Below are 21,012 nucleotides of genomic sequence, written 5' to 3' on the forward strand. Positions count from 1 at the left end.
CGGGTGTGTTTTCGCAGCGCTGTTTACAAGTTGAAAGGTGCCAACAGAGTTGGGTTGAGATGCAGCCAAGTCGTAACGAGGCTTCAAAGGCTTTAGCCTTGGACATAATGTTGAGGACTTTCATGAACTCAACCGAGTTTCAGAATTTGAAGTTCAAAAACTGGGAATCAATTGCTAAGTTGATTCCAGGGACAACCGCTAAACAGGTGAAAAAGATAACAAATAGGCGCGATTATTGGTTAATTGTTTATATGCTGTCGTGATGGGCACCATTTAAAATCGTGTGATAAATTCGTTGGTTACACAGTGTTCACACCGCTGGGAAGAGCTGAAAGCCTGTGGGGGCAGCGTAACTGGCGATTACTCTGGTCTGACCGCGCTGGGAAGGCCTCTGTCTTCATCTCACAGTTCAAGCCTGGCTCACAAACCACCTAGAGGAGCTGGAAACATGGAACAGAGAAGTTTGAAGACCAGTACAAGTAGTGTACTCACAAGTGAACCACAGTCTTATCAGTCGAGAATGCACCGGAGCAAAAGTGACATTGGGTTCCGGCTGCAACCCTCTCAGGTGCAGCAAACAGTACATAGGTGAGTATAGTACTGCTAATGTGAAGAACTACATATACTTGTGCACAGTGCTGCATGCCCTCCAGACACCAACTTTTAAGGGTTGAAGTTGTACACCTGGTAGTTGTAGCTAATAGTAATCAAGATATACTTTGCATTGATACGCATGTGATTATATTGGTCTACTATATGTACAGGGAGATGGGCCAAGCTGTGGACGTGAGCATGGATGCAAAGCACGAGGAAAAGGAACAACTACCTAAGGCAACTCTTGTGTAAGACTTTGAATATATAGTAAACTTTTTAACTTTGTGTTTAGTAAAAGTGTGAATGGTGTGGATGGTCCCAGCATTGTTGTCCATGTATGTGATGAGGCAAAGAATGGTGAGTTGTGTTTGTTGTGTAAGTGATAAATGTTACATGAATGACTGCACTATCCTACATACTGATTGTATTGAACTTTGTGAACTTAGACTTTGACTTGTGTAATGCCTGATTTAGAAATCACTAAAAGTTCTTCATACGGAGGTGGAGGGTAGTCAGGGTACTTAGGCTAGAATATGCTGAGATTGTAGTTTGGCTTTAACTGAAGCCACTTTTGCTAAATCAAAACTTTAGTTTCAAGTACGATATATAGCTATTTTGCAATAGCTATTTTGCAAAAGTATTCAAAATGACTGTTTAATTAGAATATGTTTAGCACTTGGTAAGTGTATGTTCTATTAGAGTATTTCAGCAACCTGTGTGTTGTGTGTACGTTGTATCAATCTATTACCTGGTAATCATTTCTAGTCAAGAAAGACTTCATGTGCCCCAGAGACTTGCTGGTTAAAGAGATGTACTATTTTGCTGACTACCTATCCTCTGGTACTCATCATTATGATGATGTGGACATTTCAGTACATTGTGATATTGGCATCTTTGATTGGCTGATGCAGTATGTGAAACGTGGCTTGTTGGAGGATACTGCTGGCAATTTTGTCAGTGAACCTCTCAAGAAACCTTCTTTCAGTAAGTGTGTGTGTATATGTACATGCAAAAGTATATAATAGTAACCAAAATTATCAAATGGCATATTGCCCCGTGATTAATTATTGCAAAGAGTAACATGGATGTTTCAGTAATGATTTGTTTATGGTGCCAATAATGGTACTGAGTTTATTCCAATTCGGCCATTAAACTAAGTGAAAACACGATACCATGTAGCGAAATGGCTAATGTTAGAGTTTTGGCACTGCCAAACAGATCCCGGAAGGCATGGCAACACGCTTGTTTGTTTCACTAGTCACTACTTTCAAAAGTAAGCTGGGCAATAATAAATTTCTGGTGTCTTGATAATGCTACTTATTATCTTGATTATCACGCGATACTTGCATAAAGTATATTCACTTAGTAAATTTACTCTTAAGCCATAATGGAAACCTCCATCAAGAACACTACCTGAAAATTGTCATAAGAAAATGGTGATACATGACTGTTATTCATGTATTGAAGATATATTCTTGTAGTATGCAGAAACTTACTATTATCATGTTAATGAAACTACCATGATAACGATAAATTGATATCTTTCACAATAATCTTATTATCTGAATTATCACACAGCCCTAAGCTGGGGTTATCTTGGGTCTTTCCTTGTCCAACAACTGTTCAATAGTTGGTTGAACATCATAAAAGGTTGGTGTATAAAGACCCATTGCCATGTATGCATTTCATATTACCATTTTGCGTAAGTGAGCAATTACTGAAATATCCATGTTACTCTCTATGCAATTGTTGATTACAGGGCAATAATTATTATTATATTGATACTCTTTGTTGCTATTGATTATAGGGAAGTATAGAGAGTGAGTGGTAGGCAGTAAAAGTTACACAGTATAGTACATAGATATGAATTCCATTCTGGGGAGGCTCCCAGGATTTCCCCCCAGATTTTAGAGGCTCTGAGGTAGTGAATATTATCGTCATGTTACAATATATGACCGTTCTATTAGAATAGTTGACTGCACTACTAGAGTATCTTGATATCAAGAGTAAATATTATTTACTCTTGCGATCATATGTTATAGGTATTGACCAATTACACCTGCCTCTATTTGTATGTGTGTGTGTGTGTTTGTGTTGTCATGTTACACATACCTTTGTACATGGTCCAGCCCTGATCTTTAGATGCGTTACAAGATAAATTGTCTAGACATTGTGGATATTTTATTAAGTCTTATGTCAAGGTTGAGGAGGGGGGTGAATTTCTTTATCCACCCTAACAAATTTCCTTTATGATGTGAATGTAGAGTTTCGTGATGAATTTTGACCCAATTAGTAGCAATTTTTCTGTCAAACATTTACACCATACGTAATACAATACGTTGTATGGCATACAAGTTGCTAGAAGCAGCAGGAGATTTAGGTAGAGGAGGTTGTAATAGCCAAGTGGTTTAAGTCATAGGTGGCAGTTGAATATGTTATGACAATCAGATTTATTAATGATAGCATTACCCGGAAAGCCACATCCTTCACAGCTTGGCATGGATATCACTTCTTTACACTGGCCTATATATTACCAGCTTTGAGGCTTGCTTTATATTTTTCTTATCTACGGGTGCAGTGGTAAAGAACTTTTATTGCTAGACGAAATCTTTACTTTATTTAAGGTGGTAATTGTTTTGACTTTTTCATACATTAAAAAAAAAATATTGATGACTGTTCTATTAGAATATCTTGATCCCATCATATTACACTTGTTTGGTTTTTGCGTTGTAACTGTGCAGGATACTCTGCAGGATTTTTTTTACCACCTAAAGGTTACTGCTATGATGGATGATGGCACAAACTTTTCAAGTTTTTCCTACAAGTGGTTTGCCCTGTGACTATGACAAATATCAATCATTTTATGTGAACAATTCTATGCAAAACGTGGTATGTGATTTCATCTCTGTATGTGTACCAAATTTGGAGATGATTGAGTTACACATTAGTGATTTTCTAAAATACACAAAAGAACTTGCTGGATCAATGAAACTATGGTTAAATTATACCTTTAAATGGCTGGAACAAGTTTGATGCATGGCTGTTCCAAGCAACCCCACTGCAAAATGATAAGAGCTACATATGCATGTAAATCATGTTTTCAATAAACAAGAATTCATTGAATTTGTGAAAAGTGTTCTTCTACACACATTGAATTCTATATTAAACTTAAAATTGTTTCAAAGCATGCATCTATTAACCTACATTGTATCTTTCCCCTGACCAAATTTCAAGCTAACAGATTTTCCCAGTCCGGAGTTATTAATCATGTGAGGAAGATCGCTTGTCACATATGTCTGCTCACACATCGATGTTTATAGCATACTGGCAAGAGTTCATAATATTATCAACTCTTATGTGCTGGCTTTCTTTGTCACACGACTATCTACTGTCTGTATCAATATTAATGTGTAAGAATGGGCTGGTTTTTATTTTTAATTATTCATTGAGTTCATGAGATATTTGATGATGCCTCATTTTGCCCCACATGAAAATGATCATATAGACAGACAGTGACCATGTATTTGGCACAGCCCACAAGAGCATGCATGCTTTCTGGTTGTCTTATGTTTATTGTGCATGTGAGTGTTTCTCTGTTTTATTTCACAGAGCCAGGGAATGTTATCTCAATTCTGATCTCGTCAAACTTTTTGAAAATGCCTAACCTGGTATGCCCTCTACAGTTGACCACACACTCGACACACGTATATGATTTCTGCTACAGGTTGAAGAGTGTCTGACTTATTGTCATGACCACATGTCAGAGATTGTCCAGTTACCGTGTAACATGAGTTGTCTCAATGATGAGCTGTTGAGCAGACTAGCCAACAAGTTCACCATCATTGAATGTGAAGACCTACTTGATAAAAAAGACCGTGTTAAAAAGTAGCAGTTATTTCACTGAGACACTGGTTAATTGGTTTTTGTTTATAGCAAACTGTTTGCAAACAAAATCCAGCAGTTGTTCGAACCGACCTTTTCAACCAACTGTTCACCAAACAATGCATCCACACTTTATCGGTAAGAATCTTCCTAGTTGAGTGTGGTCCAATGTACCCCCTGTAGCTGTCAACACTGTCACACACTACTCACCACAGACCAGTCCAGTAAACTGCCTTGTGCCCTTGAGAGGTATAGTGTGTGTGTGTCTGATGTATGTGTGTATGTACCTGTGCTGGCCATATCACTCAGGCTGTTTGTGGACTGTAAAGGAAAAATCAGCTTCAAGCATGAAAGGCAAGTCAATGAATATATCGTCAACCGTATATGTACCATGTGCTTTATGTACCATGTGCTTTACACTCATAAATCCTTACATGGTGTAATAGTTCTTGACCTGTTAGTCAAAAATGTGTAGGATATTATGTGATAATTGCTCCTTCATACTGTGATCAGCCATTTGTGGTAAACTTCCTATAGCATGCCATTGTGCCATTGTTTTCACAACAACAACAACAATGATTTTCTGTCCTATTTAGGGACCCTAGCTGGGACGTCAACAACTATTTGATATCATTAAAAGATGAAGGACTAAACTGGCGTGTCATTTTCTGGAGGCTGTGGGGAATAGTGAATGATCTGTGCTGTTCAGAGTGTGCGCAAGTGTTCCAGTGTGGCTCTCTAGCTACTTGTCCCTATCACCCTCAGTCAACCAACCTGTCTGTGGCTGGACCAACTTACTACCTTTGTTGTCGACAGTCATGCAATGCTTTTAACACTCTATCTATCTCTAAGGTGTGCAGTGTGTTTGTGGTGTGTTTGTCATCTGTTACTTGTGCCATCCAGTCAGGGTGTCGACTAAGAGACCACACTGTGAAACTTGCAGACAATAATCCTAGTGTAGCATCACAACCACCATCACTTAGTTCACACAGTGCACATCATATCAGCAAGTTCACCACACCCGGAACTAGAGTGCGGCAGAAATCAGCTCCATCATCTATAGCCACACCCACTAATAGCTTGTGCAGGAGAAACAAGGAGGACAGAACTAACTGTACCAAGATTGTGTATGACATTTTGATTGCTCACCGTGATGTGATTTGCAGTGAAAAGTCACAGACAGACTTGATATTCAGGAGCAACAGTATGGTCAACATTTTCCAACAGGAGTATGGGAAGACACAGTCCCGACCCAGTACTGCCAGTACAGTTAACTCAGATAGCATTACTACAACAAGTTGTCTATCTCGTGAAACAAGTCAGTCGAGTGTGAGGAGCACACACCAACACCAGCGTAACAGGACTAAGGGCCGACGCCATCATCAAGAAGAGTGCTACTCCGATGTGGAGGAGGATGAAGTTGGTGAGTCTTATACTAGTACTGATACAGTATGTTACACTAGTAATACTTCAGAGCTCCACTCTGTCAGCAGCCAAATGACTGATGATGAAAACTGTGCCAACTGGAAGTGGGACACCTCTAAAACCAAACTGTGGAATGAAGACACACAAAGAAAACATGGTAAGCTCTGTAAATGCTTTGTAATAAACCATCAAAGTACCACTCTTACAAAGATGAAAAGATGTTGAAAGCCGTACTGAGTGCTCGACTAGCCATGGCCTCTCAACAAGGTAGTCATCCAGCTCAAAAGAAAACTTTCAACAAGAGGAAAGAAGTTGGTGTATTGTAGAATTCACGCAACAGGTGTATATACGCAACCACGTTCTTCATATGTAGGTATCTGCCAGTGGGATCTATGCCAAGCTGGAGGCTCAGTTTAGAGCATCAATGGCTGCTAGATCACAAAATGGAATGACTGTTGGTTCCAACAGAATGGCAAGAGACAAACGTCACAGACCAATCTAATCTATGTACAAATCTAATCTGTAATTTTTACTTTAATAATCACCACAAAACTAACTGTCCAGCAGTACACATACATACAAAACAATCTAACATTATAAATTAATTTATCAAGTCCAGTTGTCTTTTAGACTTTGCTGGCAAAGCTCCTGGTCACATTTGTCTTGGTGTTCTTGAAGGTTGCTTTAACCTTTTGCCACTTATCACGACGAATAACAAAGAAGATGATGACAGCACCAATTATGAGTGCCACGACAACCAGACTACCAACCAGGGCACCAATCAGGACATAGTTGGTAGGTGATCCTGATGCTACAAAGACACCATCTTCATCAGTCTGAGCAGTTGCCATTCCATTGGACACTTCTGTGTCAAGTTCTCGTGCATTCCATCCATTGGCACCACTGTAGCGGATGATATGTACATCATTTTCTTCACTAACAGACAGAGTAACACTGAACATGCCCTCTTGTTTTCCTCCCATTCTTTCGACAGTGACATATTCACTAACAGGATCATCAGGGAGATCCAAGTTTCTTCCACTCAGTTGCCTTGTAGCTGCTGGTGCTAGGTCATCCGGCCATTGCTGCATCACAAACATAGCTGGTTCAACTAGGACACCTCTTGGAACATTTACTTCATGACTGATAGCAAAAGAGAGTACACACCAATGTTACCAAACAAATAGTCTACTTACGGTCCAACTTCTACTTTGCCTCCATTCCAGCCTATGACATTTGTAGCCACCTTCTGTCGTACGACAATTATCTTTCCTTTCTGACTGCGGTTAGAGAAGTTGTTGTTTCGTGTGCACAGGTAATGGTAAGTTCCCAAGGCAGTCACACTCCAAGCCCCAAGGTCAAAGTAAGTCCCAGCATCATCCAGCTCAGACATCTCTCCACCAAACTGAACTGTAAAAGAAACAAACATGGTACAATATGTTTAATAAAACCTCTTGCAACTTACCATTATCCAGCACAGCCAGGTTTTGTCTCAGGGAACGCTTGAGTCCCAAGAAGGACATGTCATCAGCATCCAGATGAGCAGGATAAGAGTTACCCCAATGTCCAAACTTCTCTCCTTCAGGTACAGGTGTGCCTTCATCATATACCTGTTCCCTTAGAAGTACAATGTTGGAACGATCAGACCCAGCCCGTCCTTGGCCATCGTTGTTGTTAGGATTAGTATTAGATCCAGTCCACCTGTAACACAGTAGTACACATGTCCAGTATGCTACGCTTCTCCAAAACTCACTGGATGTGCACATAGTCTTCTTGGGTCAAGGTCAATCTGTTGGGAACAAAGTCGTACTCAACTCCAGGGTATGTCTGCACAATATTGCCACGTTTTCCTCGCACATTCAAATTAAATATTCTGGCACTTGGATCTATATTCTCAGGGCGACTGCGGATGGCAAAGGTGTGTGACCTATTGTGACAGTCAGTTTATAACACACTAGAAGGCTGGCAGAAGAAAGGCATACCTGTCCTGGAAGGTTCTGCCAAACTGAGAAGTATCAATTGCAAGACGCAAGTCGAAGTTTGCCCCTTCAAACACCTGCACTTCAGGATTATTTCTAAAGTAATAGCCACGCTGAAAAATAAACAATATCAACACAATTCTGTGAGTGAGTTGACTGTCATTACTTCTAATGCAGTAGAAGCATTAAAATTGAATCGGGAGAATACATCAAGATTGGTTCGCTGGTTGTTCAACCGAGTGTTGTTAGCTGAGCTGACACTGCCATTCCAAGCCTCATAGTCCTGAGTGGAAATGTTGTACCTGTGGAGACATCACCTCAAACTCAGAATCAAGTGTCAGCACCAACCCCATACCTTGCTCGGAATACACAGTTCTCGTGTGGATTATTTGGAATAGTCCAGTTAAAAGTGTTAGGAAATCCTCCAATTCCATTTCCAAGGTGGTTGTCTCTGCTATAAGGAGTTTCCATACATAAAGGAGTTGGTCGTCCATTAGGTGCAAATTCCAGCCATGTTGAATTATCAGTTTCCTGCAGATATACCATTTCAACCATGAGCCAAGAAAAGCAGCTAACTTACATTGCATTCCATTTTATTGTTTGGAATGATTCCAGTTCTCCTGTTAAGATTTCGATTGATCAACTCGTTAGGCACAATGCATGCATGGCGAGACTTGACGTTGGCACTCTCTGCCTCATAGTATGGACATCTTGTGGGATCATTTGTCAGCACAGCCACATCCTACATGAAAACCAAACACTAGATAAAATTACAAGCCCCACCAATAGCGAAGTCATATGACTATTACAACTGATTACACAATCATCAGTCATGACAAGCTATTCTTAGTGAACAAATAATCCCTTAAATGGAAGAATGAGAGTGCGCATGCAGACTTACAATCCATGGAGTTGGGTGCCAGTATGGATAGTAGTCCCTTTCTTCAGGGCATTCATAGCCACGCCTTGTTCCACCAGGGTTCTGACGAGTGTAAATGGCTGAGGTACCGCGTAGGTTTTGGTCTGCAGTGAATAGTCCCTCATTACGACGACGCAGTCGACAATTGATGTAGTAGTCAAAAGTCTCGTGCATACCATACCTAACAAGTATCGAGACAAACTCAAAACTATGCTATCATGTGCACACTCACTCAATGTCCTCGTTACAGTTGAAGTTCTCACAGAGCAATAGTCGGTCAGGAATGGTGCCAGTTGTGGCGCCATCTCTTATGTGGTCCGCACACATGTACTGGAAAATTATCTCGCAGTGGTTGTTGGCGTCACCACACGAATGTTGATTGGTCCATTCCACAGATAAGGTCGAGCCAGCATAGTAATACAAGCTTCCCACATTGTAGCCACCACGGTTATTGTTTTGTGAGTCAAACAGCCTGCAAAAATTTTCAGTTAATTGATCTCCGTGTTGATCCTTCCTTACCTATTTGCGTTGTTCCTTTCTCTGTTAGCCTCATCCAAACGATTATTAGACCCCCTAAAGAAATTGTGCAAATCTATAACTTTACAAAGGTGTTCTGGGATCGAACGTACCTTGGGTTGTGTAAATACATGTCGGCATTTGCCGCCGCCAAAATCAGCAAGACCAGAAAAGCAACTTTCATGTCTCTTCTACTTTACCTTTCTGTCTACAACGGAGATATACAATTTACGATGTGTTATTAGCAACCAATAAGCACGGTCAACAAATACATGTCTCTTCTACTCGAGCTACCTTACATTTCTACGGAGATATACAACTGATAATATGGTAACTACGAATATGTGATTTATAGAAATACCTATGAATTCGTGACCTTATTTGGAAAACAAATGCTATTTAAGGTAATGTCCTAATCTAGTAAATACACTCGCAGGAACTGTTTCGTTTGTTATTAGTCGGTTGAGAGTTACTTGCAAGATGACGGTCCTACTGAAAATCGCTTGTTTAGTAACACTGATCGGAATATGCGTTGGCGACGTTTATATGCACAATCCCCGAGGTAGTAACAACAGGTTAAACGAGAGATCAGCAAACAGAAACAACGCGAACAGATTATTTGACTCTCAAGTAAGACCGCGTGGAGTGTTAGCGCCAAATGTAGACTACGTACGTAACACTTTTCACTTTAGAACAACAACCGTGGCGGATACAACGCTGGAGATCAGGATACGGGAGCGTTTAACACTGAAGATGAGATCTATTACATGGTATACAGCAAACCATGACCCGAAACTGCAGATATTAATAAGCGAATAATTATATTTTTGCTTGCAGAAATTTTTCCAAAGTGGACCACCAATGAATGGTGGGGGGAGATCGAACCTTGTAGTGGAATGGACGAATCAGCACGGGTGCGGAGGAGATGAAGACGACGACCCACACAAGCTGAACTGCAATATGGTGTTGCAATACATGTGCCAACCAGGAGACGAAACGGATAATGGTGAGCTTTGGCGTGCAGCAATGTTGCAGTATTGAATGTTTTTGGTGTATTTTTGTAGACAATCTCGAACGCTCTGATCTCCGTAATGGCGTCAATACTGGCACACAGAATTATCAGCAGCCACCTAATAATGGTGTTGGAAATCCTGCTAATGATGAGAATAGGAGAAATCAGGAGCAAATAAATCGGGGTCTGCACGAAACCTACAATTGGTATGATGCTTGCTACACCAGAAGGAGGAATGAAGGTTGGTGACTTCATTGCTATACGAGCTTCCACCTAAATGCACTTTTCTTTGTAGGGCTGTTTACTGCTGACCAAGTTTTGCGTCAGAATAACCGAGGAGTCTCATCAGCAATCTATACACGACAAAACCCAAATGGCAATCGCCGTGGTTACGAATGTCCTGAAGAGAGAGATTATTACCCCTACTGGCATCCAACCCCATGGAGGGACATAGCTGTTTTGGCTGACAATGATACCCAGTGTAACTTCTATCAACGAGAGAGTAACAACATTGTCCCAAGAGGAATGTGTCAAGAAACCTACTCAGGTGGTGAACCAAAGTACTGGTCAGAGTACAACACTGAGGAATCGTGCGTAAATGGGACCCGTAAGTTGAAGACTATGCTACCTATAGCTAGTTTATATGTTGTTCTTTATTCTCAACAGGTGACAATGGTAATACCATTGGTACATGGGTTTGGCTATATGCTTATTTGGAAATTGACTCTGTTAATACGACTCCAGATGATTGTGCAGCAGCAAACAATGCTGATGGTTACACTCGTGTGTGGGCCCAGCCATGGCTTCATGAAGAACCAACTTGTCTCATCCTGCCACCTGTACCAGTCTGCAGACCAGCAGAGTGGTCTAGGGTCAACCACCTTGGCAATGGCAGAAATGGAGTCCCTCTTAATTTCACCTGGAATCTACCTTATTTCCCATCAGGAAATGCACAGAGATGTGTCCTGAGGCTAAGGTAAGTAAGACTACTTGTTCTCAGTATTTTGTCATAAATATCTGATATGTGGTGTGTGTAGGTATAACATTTCTACTGATGATTATGATCCTTTTAACACTAATTCTTACCACAACCAGGACCTGTAAGATTTCTTGTTGTTGCTGAAGCTTTTGATATGTACCATCATTCCTGTGTAGGGTTAATGGTGTAAGATCACCAGTTGAACAGAATCCTAATGTTAACATTGGCTCTACCACTAACAAGCCTTTAAGATTGGCCATCAATACAGCACAATTTGGTCGTACCTTCCAGGATCGTTCACATGTCTTCATACTACGTCCCAGGCCCCTCACATTTACTGGCTTGGATGAAGAAATGACTCGAAGCCTCAACATTCATAACCTGAACGTGCGTGGCAAACGAGGCAACATTGTTCAGACATTCCCATCTGTGGAATATGACTTCATACCTAACAAGTTGGCTATAGATCCTACTGATGCTGTCCACATACAATGGACGGGTCAGTCACCTCTGAGTGTCTTGTGTTTTGTTTTACAATGTCATTCATTACCTTAGGCTCCAATACACACAATAATGGTAACCCAGCTGGTGATGGACAAGCTGGTGATGCTGGTGAGGGAACCAGAGGTAAGCAGACTAAATGGTGTTATCAATGAGTGAATTGTTAATGTGTGTTTACTTCAGGTACGGATCGTCACAACATAGTTGAGATTCCTGAACCCAATTCAAACTATCCAACTCCTTATGAGCTAACCACCATGTGGAGAAACATCTCCATTCTGTGGAGGTCTTACACTGATCCTAATAGTAATGGTGAACGGAACACTGCTCTGGCCTTCTCCAGTGCTGGGTATTACCATTGCTTAACTGGTTGTACAGAAAGTGTAGAGGACAAGACTCAACTTAACAATCTCCTCAACAATGCCCCTGCCTCTTTTGAGGGTGCACTGGTGAGATTCCAAGTTGGCGTTTATCATTATATCTGTTCAAGGAACAATAACTTTACTAACCGAAGCCAGAAAGGCACCATCACTGTTCGAAGTGTATAAAATCTCTGTATAGTATTATAGGTAATGTAACTGTAATATATTTGAACACTGACTGATAGCAATTATAGGTATTTGTTTTAATGTAAAACCTTCTTCATCCTTTCTTTGTTTGTTTTTGTTTTTGTGCTCTACAAATCTGCTGGGCAGATTTTTTTTTCTAGTCTGATTTTTGTACTTCCTCCACATTTTTGTAAGGGAGTCATGTAGTTCACAGTTGCTTGAATTAGCACCTTGTGACAGTTTTGAAGGCATTTCATTGTGCCAACCAGCCAAATTAGAGGTTTGGCTACCCCTCTAATGTAATTATTATTGCTTTATTGCTTTTGTAAAATCAAGATTGAACATTTGAATTTTGTCTAATTGTATATTTTTCACATTTCTGTGTGCACAGTAACTATATTGTTAATTGTATTTATTTTCTTGTTTCAGTCATGTAAGATGTTTATTGTTTTCTATTACAAATATAAACTTGTTATACATGTGTAAGTGGTGAAAGAAGTATAAACAATAATTTATATATCACTTCAGTGGTTGGTACATGCATAATAAAATGTACATGTTTAAATATCTTTCACTGGTTCAAATGAATGGAGCTCTCGCCCAACAGAGAACAAAGCTCCTTCAGTCGTTCTTGCATTTCTGGTATTCCAGCCAGCTGGGCCTCAAGCCTGTCAAGATGGAGATGTTACTGTACATGTCAGAGGTAGTGGTGGTATACTTACCTCTGTTTTTCTTCGTTGAAGGTCAGTCGTGTGGCTGTATCCAGTTGCTCCATCCTCCAATTTCCCTCACCATCAAACTGCAACAGATGTGTGTGGAATCTCCTACAACATAGTGTATTACAGAGTTGAGTTTAAACTCCACTCTATACGTACCACAGTGAGGGTCTATGTGAAATAGTCAGTAGTGTGATACCTGCATCTTTTGCTGCTTGAAACATCCCTCCCTCTACGTCAATGCTGACTGCACTTGTGCACTCATCCAAAAGAGCAAACTTGGGCCTGCAAACGTGCACCAGTAGATACCAACAATGGTTCTACAATAAATTTGAATCAGTGCTACATTTCCTCACTTGTGGTAGAATATCCTGGCCATTCCCATTCGCTGTTTCTCTCCACCCGACAGGACATCTTTCCAATCTCCCTCCACATCCCAGCCTCCTTCACGCTTCACAATATGCTGAAGGTGAACAATGTTTAGTACAGCCTCCAAGTTAGAATCAGATAAGCCTTTAGAGTGCATATCTTCTACGCTGTCTGGGTAGATCACCTGATCCCGTAGAGTTCCAAGTGACATGTATGGTCTTGGCAGAAACACACAAGGTAAAAATTAGATATTGCATGCCTACTCACCTCTGTGGTATATAGAAAAGATGGCTGGGGTTAGGCTTGGTCAGCTTGCCACCATAAATGGGCCACAGTCCACTAAGTATCCGGAACAGCGAGCTCTTTCCACAGCCATTGGGACCACTAATAAGAAGATGCATGCCTGGACGAACCTATCATTAAAACAGTAGGTTAGTAACCATAGCAACTGGACACATGTATGAACCAGATAACAAACAGAGGCCCTAAAAGGTATCAGTGTACTTCCTAGAAATCAAAGCACAACAGAGTAGCCAGCAAAAGTGACTAGCCAGTGGCTTTATTCTTGACAGCTAATATATTCTTGCGAAAGGTAAGAACAATGTCCAACACTTTCATAACACTCAATAGAAAATGGGAGTAGGGCTTCAACCTGGAAAGCTTCACTCAAGGAGAATTCTAGTTTAACAGTACAGCCACAGAACCTGCTTATTCACTACATGATCATGTTGCAAGCTTGCATATCTTAACAAAACAGTTGGGCATAGCATTAAAAAAACAGCAAGAAGTAATTGATGACCATGTTAAATTATCAGTCCAGTGACATCATGCAGAATAAACAGTCCCACCCACCACATGATGAGCACGTTCAGGGGCAGTACACACACTTTAACACTTTGCAGTTTTATACATATATTTTTATTTTTCAAGTGTTTGTTCAAGCTCTTTTACTCTGGCTATTGACCATACATGGCTATGCACAAAGGAGACCATTGCAAGGTGAGAAGAAGCTGGTAACAAAATAGGAACACAGCCAACAGAAAAGAAAACGTACACCCACACATGTAGGCAAGTATCAATCAAGTAGTTTCACATTAACACTCCCAAGAATGTACACAGGAAATGAAATGATTTACATTATGAGCACACAATGAATATCACATTGAGCCATTCACTCATTCAGCATGTAGAACTAACAGAGGCCAAACAAAGACATGACCACTTGAGGTATGTATGACATCATTATAATGAGGTGAACTATCATAACCAAACCACCTCTAATGTCATCCCCTCCACTCCCACAAAGACCACAGCTATGCAAGCAAGTCTTGGTCCTGTGACCTTTCTACCTAGCAAAGGCATCATATGATGTCTATAAGCAGATACCCAAATATGGTAAAATACATAAGTTTACACACTATTAGTTTTCATGGAATATCCTCTTAGATCATGTGCACTTATTAACCTGTGATGTCACAGTACAAAGTGTGTGTTGTCCTAATTTGGTCTTTAGGTAGATAGAGATAGCATGCCCAAATACCTTGGGCTTACACTGTTTCACATGGACACTCAGAAGTTAGTTCAATCTGAGTTGAGTAACCTCATTTCAACCCAGTTTCTGTTCACAAGCAATCACAGATGATGGTATTCATTGAATGATGATTGTCTTCTACATATTTTATAAAAACGCAACTCGCTTCTTTGCAGACCTGACAAGCAGTAGGGCTGAACTCGCTTATTTTATGACTGTGAGGTTCAACCCAGTTAAGAAGCTCATATGAACACATTAACCAGGTGTTTAAAGTGACCATATGAAAAGGGTATTTTTAAAGAGGCCACCTCAATAGTGTTGCCACAAGTACATTACGGCATATTTCATCATCACTATATGATGTGCAACCTGAGCATTAATCCAGCAGCATGTTGCACTGAGAAGGCCCATGACACATTGGTATGTATATACCATCCATCTTTTAGAATATTAGGAGGTTTCATTGTTGAAGTAGTTTAACACAAGCTCAGCATTTCTTGAGATCATGAGATAATGATGTGTGATTGACTTTTTTTGAGGATATGCATGATCGAAAGGCTGCTGGGTACATACCACTCTACAGGCTTTCGTTTCTATTGAGTAGGTTCTTAAAGTTCTCACCTCAAATGACAGACTTAGTACAACAATGTCTTTGTTGGGTGTGATGATGGGAACACCCTCAAGAATTATGGTGTCGTCACTCTCAATCACTTCTCCCTGGCCAGCACGGAATTGTGTGGAGCTCAGTCTGCCAAACGCCATCTTCTTACTGCCATGTTGAGAGGAGAGGTCCTCTTCTAGCTCATTGCTAAGTTCTGTAGTACAAAAAAATTCCATAAAAAGGCAAACCGATATAACACATGCACATAACAGCACACATGTACACAGCAGCCATATTATATGTGTGTTTGAGGCTACATACATCTATGGCATCCACAAGGTGACACTTATGAAGTCAATACAATGTGTACCAAATAAAGGCCAAATAACTGAACCATAAGATCACTTTTCCCTCACTATATTTATGCCATGATGATTAGGAGACTAAGATCATCAGTAAATATTAGGGTGTAGGGCAGTGTGGTGTGTGTGTGCACGCACTTGTCTGTGTGTGTCTGTGTGTGAGACCTCACACGGCATTTGAAGTTTTGGTATATACCCAAGTACTCAAGGACCAGTGTTGGGAGTAACGCGTTACATAAGTAACGCGTTACATAATATTATTAATTTTGTGGTTGCTAAGTAATATAACGAAATACGCTATAAAAACGGGTAATATAACTCAAGTTACTTTACTTACAAATGTAACGCGTTACCTAAGTAATATAGTTACTGTAATGAGTCTAATATTACATAATATTATTACTACAAGTAACGAAGTTACTAATCTCGTTTGTTATCCTCTGAGTAATGCCTAACCACAACGAAGTAACGAAGCCTACTGAATGAAGCTTATTCACCAGCTTCTTACTTATAACCACGATTTGCACATTGTCCAACAACGCAATCATGTCACATGATAAAGTGGTAGTTTCACACGTGACAGCTTAAGGCTGTGGACACAAATAATATAATATGTAATATTATTATACTATAGTTACTTTATTTTATGGGTAATATGTAACTGTAACTAAATAGTTCAGCTGCAAGTAATATGTAATATGTAACTAGTTACTTTTACAAAGTAACTTGCCCAACACTGTCAAGGACAAGTTATCATCACCAGCTCGACAGGTATGTGCAGTGTAGTGTAGTGTAGTGTGAGGGAGGTAGGGGGGAGTCCCAAACCCAGAGTGTGTCACCTGATATTATCACTTGGCACACAACAACTCAGATAATGGCGGTAGATCTTCGTAAAGAGGGTTCTGGTAATCTCACATAACATGTAAAGTGTGCCAAACTAATTGGGTCTATACAAACACAATAACAATGTATCAAACATACTACGGTGACAGACATTATGAGTTTTACTCACTCAATGTAAAATTTTAGAACTGCTGAGACAATACTTCAGACCACATTTTTACTACGTGTGTGTATTTGATTACAAGCATATACTTTTATACAATGCTCATCATGCTTATTATGGTCACTCTATAGCTTTACACATCTTGTTCCAATTTATGGCTATAAAGCTGTACAGCACTATGGATAATAGTGTTTCAAATGTAGTAAAACTGTTTGAGGGATAAATCTGACAACAATGCTCAGCCTTAGATTTCAGGTCTCATAAAGTGCATACATACGCATTGTTATGTAGGCACTATGGAGCCTACCATTCTCTAATGCAACTTTTTTTTCTGGCCTGATTTTCTTAAAAAACTAATCCCATCAGTGTTAACAACTTGCACAAACTCACTGTCAGCGTTTTGGCCACAACTCACAACTCACCCTTTTAAAGCCCCTTGTTAATAGCAATTAGATAACAAATGATCAAGATCATCAAACAGAAAAAGCATCCAATTTTGAATTTTACCAGCTTCACTCAATAATTGTTCTATTAGAATATTTCTGACTGCTCTAATAGAGTATTTTATGAAAGCATATTACATTGTATCTTGAAAGCTGAAGACATCGAGTTGTTCTATAAAAGGTAATCATAAACTGTCAACACTATTACTGATCAGAGGGGTTAAACTGAAACCACCTAGATTAGTTACTGCAAGGGTTTTGCAAAGAATAAGCTTGTAGACATGGCTTGGTGGGTTTTGTCACTATATTGCAGGGGTACATGTTGCTGATGGAATTTTAACTCTGTAGTTGTGTCATGCAGAGTGTCAGAGGAGTTGCAGGGTGGATATTAAATGTAGACCTACTGTACATTCCCTTCAGAATGAGGATGTGAGCAGTGCTAGAAGCCTTTTGTACAAAAGAAAACGTACAGTTTGTGTGTATACTTTTTGTTGTTTCATACCTTCACATGAGGAGAGAGTATGCATATACATATGGAGGGAAACTTTGGTGGGGGTAAACTTTGGGGAATAACCAGCTAAATTGCATTTGGCAAAATAAACTTTGGTGAATTCAAGCTCAATCTATAGTTATAAAGATGCTAACCTCAGGTGCTATGAGTAATTGGTGGGTTAAACTTTGACAATTTTTTTTAGCATACTGCCAAACTTGCTTCCCCCCGGGCCCGCGCCCTGCCAAAGTTTCCCTATATACAGTATATATAATACAGTATGTGTATGTTTCTGAAGGTGCATCAAAGTATTTGGACATCTTGCATAGTGTGTGCTGTTTGTACATATGTGTGTGTGTGTGTGTGTGTGTGTGTGTGTGTGTGTGTGTGTGTGTGTGTGTGTGTGTACTGTATGTGTCGTGTCGTGTGTGCATTTGAGTGTAGAATGCTAAAGTTCACATGTTACCTGCAGAGGTTCTCCCACTTCCATTGACGGCAGCGCCCACATGATACCGTCCAGCCTGCACCTCTTGGAACACGTAAAACATTTCACTTACACGTGATGTGTACCCTGCCAGCTCAATGATCTAGAATACATCATATACTCACCACACAACACAGAGAAGTTCAAAAAAGTACATAAAGGTGGATAGTATCAAGAGTAAATAATGGAAGAGAGAGTATCCAACTGCCATATACTGCATCAAAAATGAGCACATCAAGTAGAGAAGCCATCCTGTAGTGCTTTCAAAGGCAGTGTTGAATGAAGTAATAAACACCTTCTAGCTCAGACTGTTTGACTTCAAATCATGCCTGGACACTTCAAACAGTCTGAGCTAGCAGGTGTTTATTACTTCATTCAACACTGCCTTTGAAAGCACTACAGGATGACTTCTCTACTTGGTGCTCATTTTTGATGCAGTATATGGCAGTTGGATACTCTCTCTTCCATTATTTACTCTTGATAGTATGTACACAAGGGCAACAATATTTATTACTGATTTAGAAGCAGATGGAAGGAGTGGCTGAATACAAACATTATGGTAATTTTCTCCAACACAGTTACCTTTCTCCGTTCCATCTGTTCTAGGGACCACCTTGTGTATGGCTGATGGAATAAAACCTCAATTGCTCTAGTCTCATGTAATCACCCCCAAGTTTGACCACACCGCATAGGAACTTCTCCCAAACCCAATGAAAAAAAAAAAAAAACAGGGATAGCTCCGTAAGACTACAACTTCTCCAATTTCCACTACAAGTTGGTGTACATATGTGGACATACTATGAGACCTGTTTATCTGAGCTATTAAAAATACCTGCTCTAATACTATGGCTAGAAATGGTAGTGTTAGATTTGGCCTTCATAAAATCTAATACAGAGCTTCAAGGGCAGCTAAAAATACAACACCACGACTTACTCCTAGCATTTCAGAGATGTATTTATAGACTGAGTACATGCAGTACAACTTTAGCTATCTTTTGTTACTTCTCATAAACATTAGGTCTGTCTAACTCCCTGTATTTACAGGTATTGTCATAGCACGTAATGACAATGATACCAAGGCAATGTCACCAGACAATGCCTTGGCCCTTATGGTCTGTGCATAAAACTATGGCATGTTAGTAATTTTATGAACTGACTTCCTTGTAAGATGTCATAATTCTCTCAGTAGCATCAGCACCATTCACCAGCAGATCCTTAGCAGTAGTGAATGCCTTGGTTCGCTCACTGACTCCTTCCCCTGGCGTCAAATTGGCATTCCTTTTTGTGCCCCCTAACAACAGAGGTATGGCAACCATTATCATTCCAGAGATGGTCCAAATGTACTTCATCAGAAACTGTTCGACCATCACATACCAGAGACGCTTGCCAAATATAACATCCATTTGTCTTGTCAGTGACAGGAAACTACGCTGAAGCAAATTCAGCTCAACCTTTAGAATAAAAACAATAAAACAATGAGAAGGTCTCTTAAGTTTACCTGGTGGCCTCCATAGAAGGCAATTTCTTCAGCATTAGTAATGATCCGAGAGTGAACGTATCGCAGGTAGCCATGGCGTCGAGCTTCTTCAGCTACCAGCTTACCAAATGGAGGAGATATTGTACGTAAGATGGTGGCTGTGATACCAATCACAGACCAGCCAAAGATGCCAGGACCAGTCATGGATTCACCACGTTTACGGAACAGTCTCCCCAAAGCAATGGACATGAGTACCACATCAAGCAGAGGCTTGCTTACATGGGAGTATATGTGTGCAACTGCTTTGGAGAAGTTTTTGATATCTTCAGTGAGAAAATGATCAGGATTGCTGAGCCGTGTGTCTAAGTTGGTAACTTTGTAATAAGTTTGGTTTTTGAAGTACATAGAGTAAGCGTGTTTGGCTAGCCTAGTCTCAACGGCCAGTGCTAGCTTACTCTCCAAATAACGGATTAAACTGTTAACAAATGTAGCTGGAATGGCAACAGACAGAAGACGTAGCACAAGAATCACAAAACGACGCAGGTCTTGCTCCACGATTGACTTGACTATTTTCCCATCCAACTCAGCAACATAAATTGACAAAAATGTTCTGGAAATCAAGGAAATTGTGTGACATAGCAACAGGAAAAACTCCTTTGACCAAATCCTAGGTATGGAAATTCTCAGCAACTTGAACAACTGTGGATAAAAATCTTTTCCAATTTTCGGTTGAGCTTTTTTGACAGTGCTGCTCTTACGTCTTGATGACGACAATTTGAGGAAACATTGTCTTCCTGCATACAGTATTAGAGCACCTGAAGCGGTGAGAGTAAATGAAGTGATAATTTGCTGTTTGCTCAAGGACATAGCTGGGGTGTCTGCTGCTTGGTGGACCTATACTTGACAGAAGCTACAGATTACACGCCAGTCTCGCACATTGACGGAGTGTGTTACGTTTGTTGACCTTGATAGTGATATTTATACACTGTATGGCTCCAATTCCAATCATTAATTTTGACAGCTGCTTGCTTATGTAGTTAACCTAAACAATTAACAAACACTTTAAAATAACTATGCTTTATTACAATAAAGGGTCTGAATTTCGGCTGAAACCAACCCGAGAACCAACCAGACACCTCTCAGACACCAACCCACTTTATCCTGCAAATAATCCAATA

At 40.1% G+C, this 21,012-nt stretch overlaps 4 protein-coding genes across 5 annotated transcripts; 2 read left to right on the forward strand and 2 right to left on the reverse strand.

The window, feature by feature from the left end:
* Nucleotides 1–59: 59 nt before the first annotated feature.
* Nucleotides 60–6,457, forward strand: LOC136260295 (SANT and BTB domain regulator of class switch recombination-like). Its single transcript, XM_066053976.1, has 15 exons — nucleotides 60–206; nucleotides 308–588; nucleotides 765–842; nucleotides 887–951; nucleotides 1,360–1,578; nucleotides 4,204–4,262; nucleotides 4,319–4,479; nucleotides 4,528–4,614; nucleotides 4,660–4,725; nucleotides 4,786–4,830; nucleotides 5,073–5,328; nucleotides 5,380–5,899; nucleotides 5,951–6,058; nucleotides 6,112–6,212; nucleotides 6,275–6,457. Exons 1-15 carry the CDS (start codon nucleotides 60–62, stop codon nucleotides 6,401–6,403), a joined length of 2,322 nt encoding a protein of 773 aa, XP_065910048.1. The 3' UTR covers nucleotides 6,404–6,457.
* Nucleotides 6,418–9,678, reverse strand: LOC136260296 (protein DD3-3-like). The gene is made up of 13 exons (XM_066053977.1): nucleotides 9,615–9,678; nucleotides 9,429–9,523; nucleotides 9,319–9,372; nucleotides 9,032–9,271; nucleotides 8,782–8,980; nucleotides 8,461–8,622; nucleotides 8,236–8,411; nucleotides 8,047–8,182; nucleotides 7,884–7,993; nucleotides 7,655–7,828; nucleotides 7,367–7,602; nucleotides 7,098–7,311; nucleotides 6,418–7,044 (listed from the first exon to the last, which is right to left on the reverse strand). The coding sequence occupies exons 2-13, from the start codon at nucleotides 9,497–9,499 to the stop codon at nucleotides 6,528–6,530; spliced, it is 2,289 nt and encodes a 762-aa protein (XP_065910049.1). The 5' UTR covers nucleotides 9,500–9,523; nucleotides 9,615–9,678; the 3' UTR covers nucleotides 6,418–6,527.
* A 43-nt stretch (nucleotides 9,679–9,721) lies between these two features.
* Nucleotides 9,722–12,841, forward strand: LOC136260299 (protein DD3-3-like). The gene is made up of 10 exons (XM_066053982.1): nucleotides 9,722–9,945; nucleotides 10,008–10,085; nucleotides 10,153–10,321; nucleotides 10,380–10,568; nucleotides 10,623–10,934; nucleotides 10,994–11,303; nucleotides 11,365–11,427; nucleotides 11,483–11,805; nucleotides 11,862–11,933; nucleotides 11,991–12,841. The coding sequence occupies exons 1-10, from the start codon at nucleotides 9,796–9,798 to the stop codon at nucleotides 12,353–12,355; spliced, it is 2,031 nt and encodes a 676-aa protein (XP_065910054.1). The 5' UTR covers nucleotides 9,722–9,795; the 3' UTR covers nucleotides 12,356–12,841.
* On the reverse strand, nucleotides 12,464–21,010 carry LOC136260297 (ATP-binding cassette sub-family D member 2-like). 2 transcript variants are annotated; one of them, XM_066053980.1, is made up of 11 exons: nucleotides 20,990–21,010; nucleotides 20,799–20,876; nucleotides 19,856–20,728; nucleotides 19,515–19,808; nucleotides 18,340–18,460; nucleotides 15,593–15,786; nucleotides 13,708–13,853; nucleotides 13,428–13,658; nucleotides 13,231–13,356; nucleotides 13,078–13,179; nucleotides 12,464–13,023 (listed from the first exon to the last, which is right to left on the reverse strand). In XM_066053980.1, exons 2-11 carry the CDS (start codon nucleotides 20,841–20,843, stop codon nucleotides 12,927–12,929), a joined length of 2,229 nt encoding a protein of 742 aa, XP_065910052.1. In that variant the 5' UTR covers nucleotides 20,844–20,876; nucleotides 20,990–21,010; the 3' UTR covers nucleotides 12,464–12,926. The 2 variants fall into 2 exon arrangements, with proteins under 2 accessions (XP_065910052.1, XP_065910050.1); XM_066053978.1 differs by having other exon boundaries at nucleotides 20,952–21,007.
* Nucleotides 21,011–21,012: the final 2 nt, after the last annotated feature.

This window comes from Dysidea avara, chromosome 7 (genome assembly GCF_963678975.1).
Source record: "Dysidea avara chromosome 7, odDysAvar1.4, whole genome shotgun sequence".
Classification (NCBI taxonomy): domain Eukaryota; kingdom Metazoa; phylum Porifera; class Demospongiae; order Dictyoceratida; family Dysideidae; genus Dysidea; species Dysidea avara.

Bases quoted from the DNA above. Each gene is read 5' to 3' on its own strand.
- LOC136260295 (XM_066053976.1), top strand. From the start codon at position 60: ATGCAGCCAAGTCGTAACGAGGCTTCAAAGGCTTTAGCCTTGGACATA. The intron at 1,579-4,203 runs GTAAGTGTGTGT...TTTATTTCACAG, and splicing joins TCTCAAGAAACCTTCTTTCA to AGCCAGGGAATGTTATCTCA. The intron at 4,263-4,318 runs GTATGCCCTCTA...TTTCTGCTACAG, and splicing joins TTTTGAAAATGCCTAACCTG to GTTGAAGAGTGTCTGACTTA.
- LOC136260296 (XM_066053977.1), bottom strand. From the start codon at position 9,499: ATGAAAGTTGCTTTTCTGGTCTTGCTGATTTTGGCGGCGGCAAATGCC. The intron at 9,373-9,428 runs GTACGTTCGATC...CAATTTCTTTAG, and splicing joins ATGTATTTACACAACCCAAG to GGGGTCTAATAATCGTTTGG. The intron at 7,994-8,046 runs GTAATGACAGTC...TTTATTTTTCAG, and splicing joins ATGCTTCTACTGCATTAGAA to CGTGGCTATTACTTTAGAAA.
- LOC136260299 (XM_066053982.1), top strand. From the start codon at position 9,796: ATGACGGTCCTACTGAAAATCGCTTGTTTAGTAACACTGATCGGAATA. The intron at 10,322-10,379 runs GTGAGCTTTGGC...GTATTTTTGTAG, and splicing joins AGGAGACGAAACGGATAATG to ACAATCTCGAACGCTCTGAT. The intron at 10,935-10,993 runs GTAAGTTGAAGA...TATTCTCAACAG, and splicing joins ATCGTGCGTAAATGGGACCC to GTGACAATGGTAATACCATT.
- LOC136260297 (XM_066053980.1), bottom strand. From the start codon at position 20,843: ATGATTGGAATTGGAGCCATACAGTGTATAAATATCACTATCAAG. The intron at 13,854-15,592 runs GTGAGAACTTTA...TTTTAATGATAG, and splicing joins TACTAAGTCTGTCATTTGAG to GTTCGTCCAGGCATGCATCT. The intron at 13,357-13,427 runs GTGAGGAAATGT...GCACGTTTGCAG, and splicing joins GCCAGGATATTCTACCACAA to GCCCAAGTTTGCTCTTTTGG.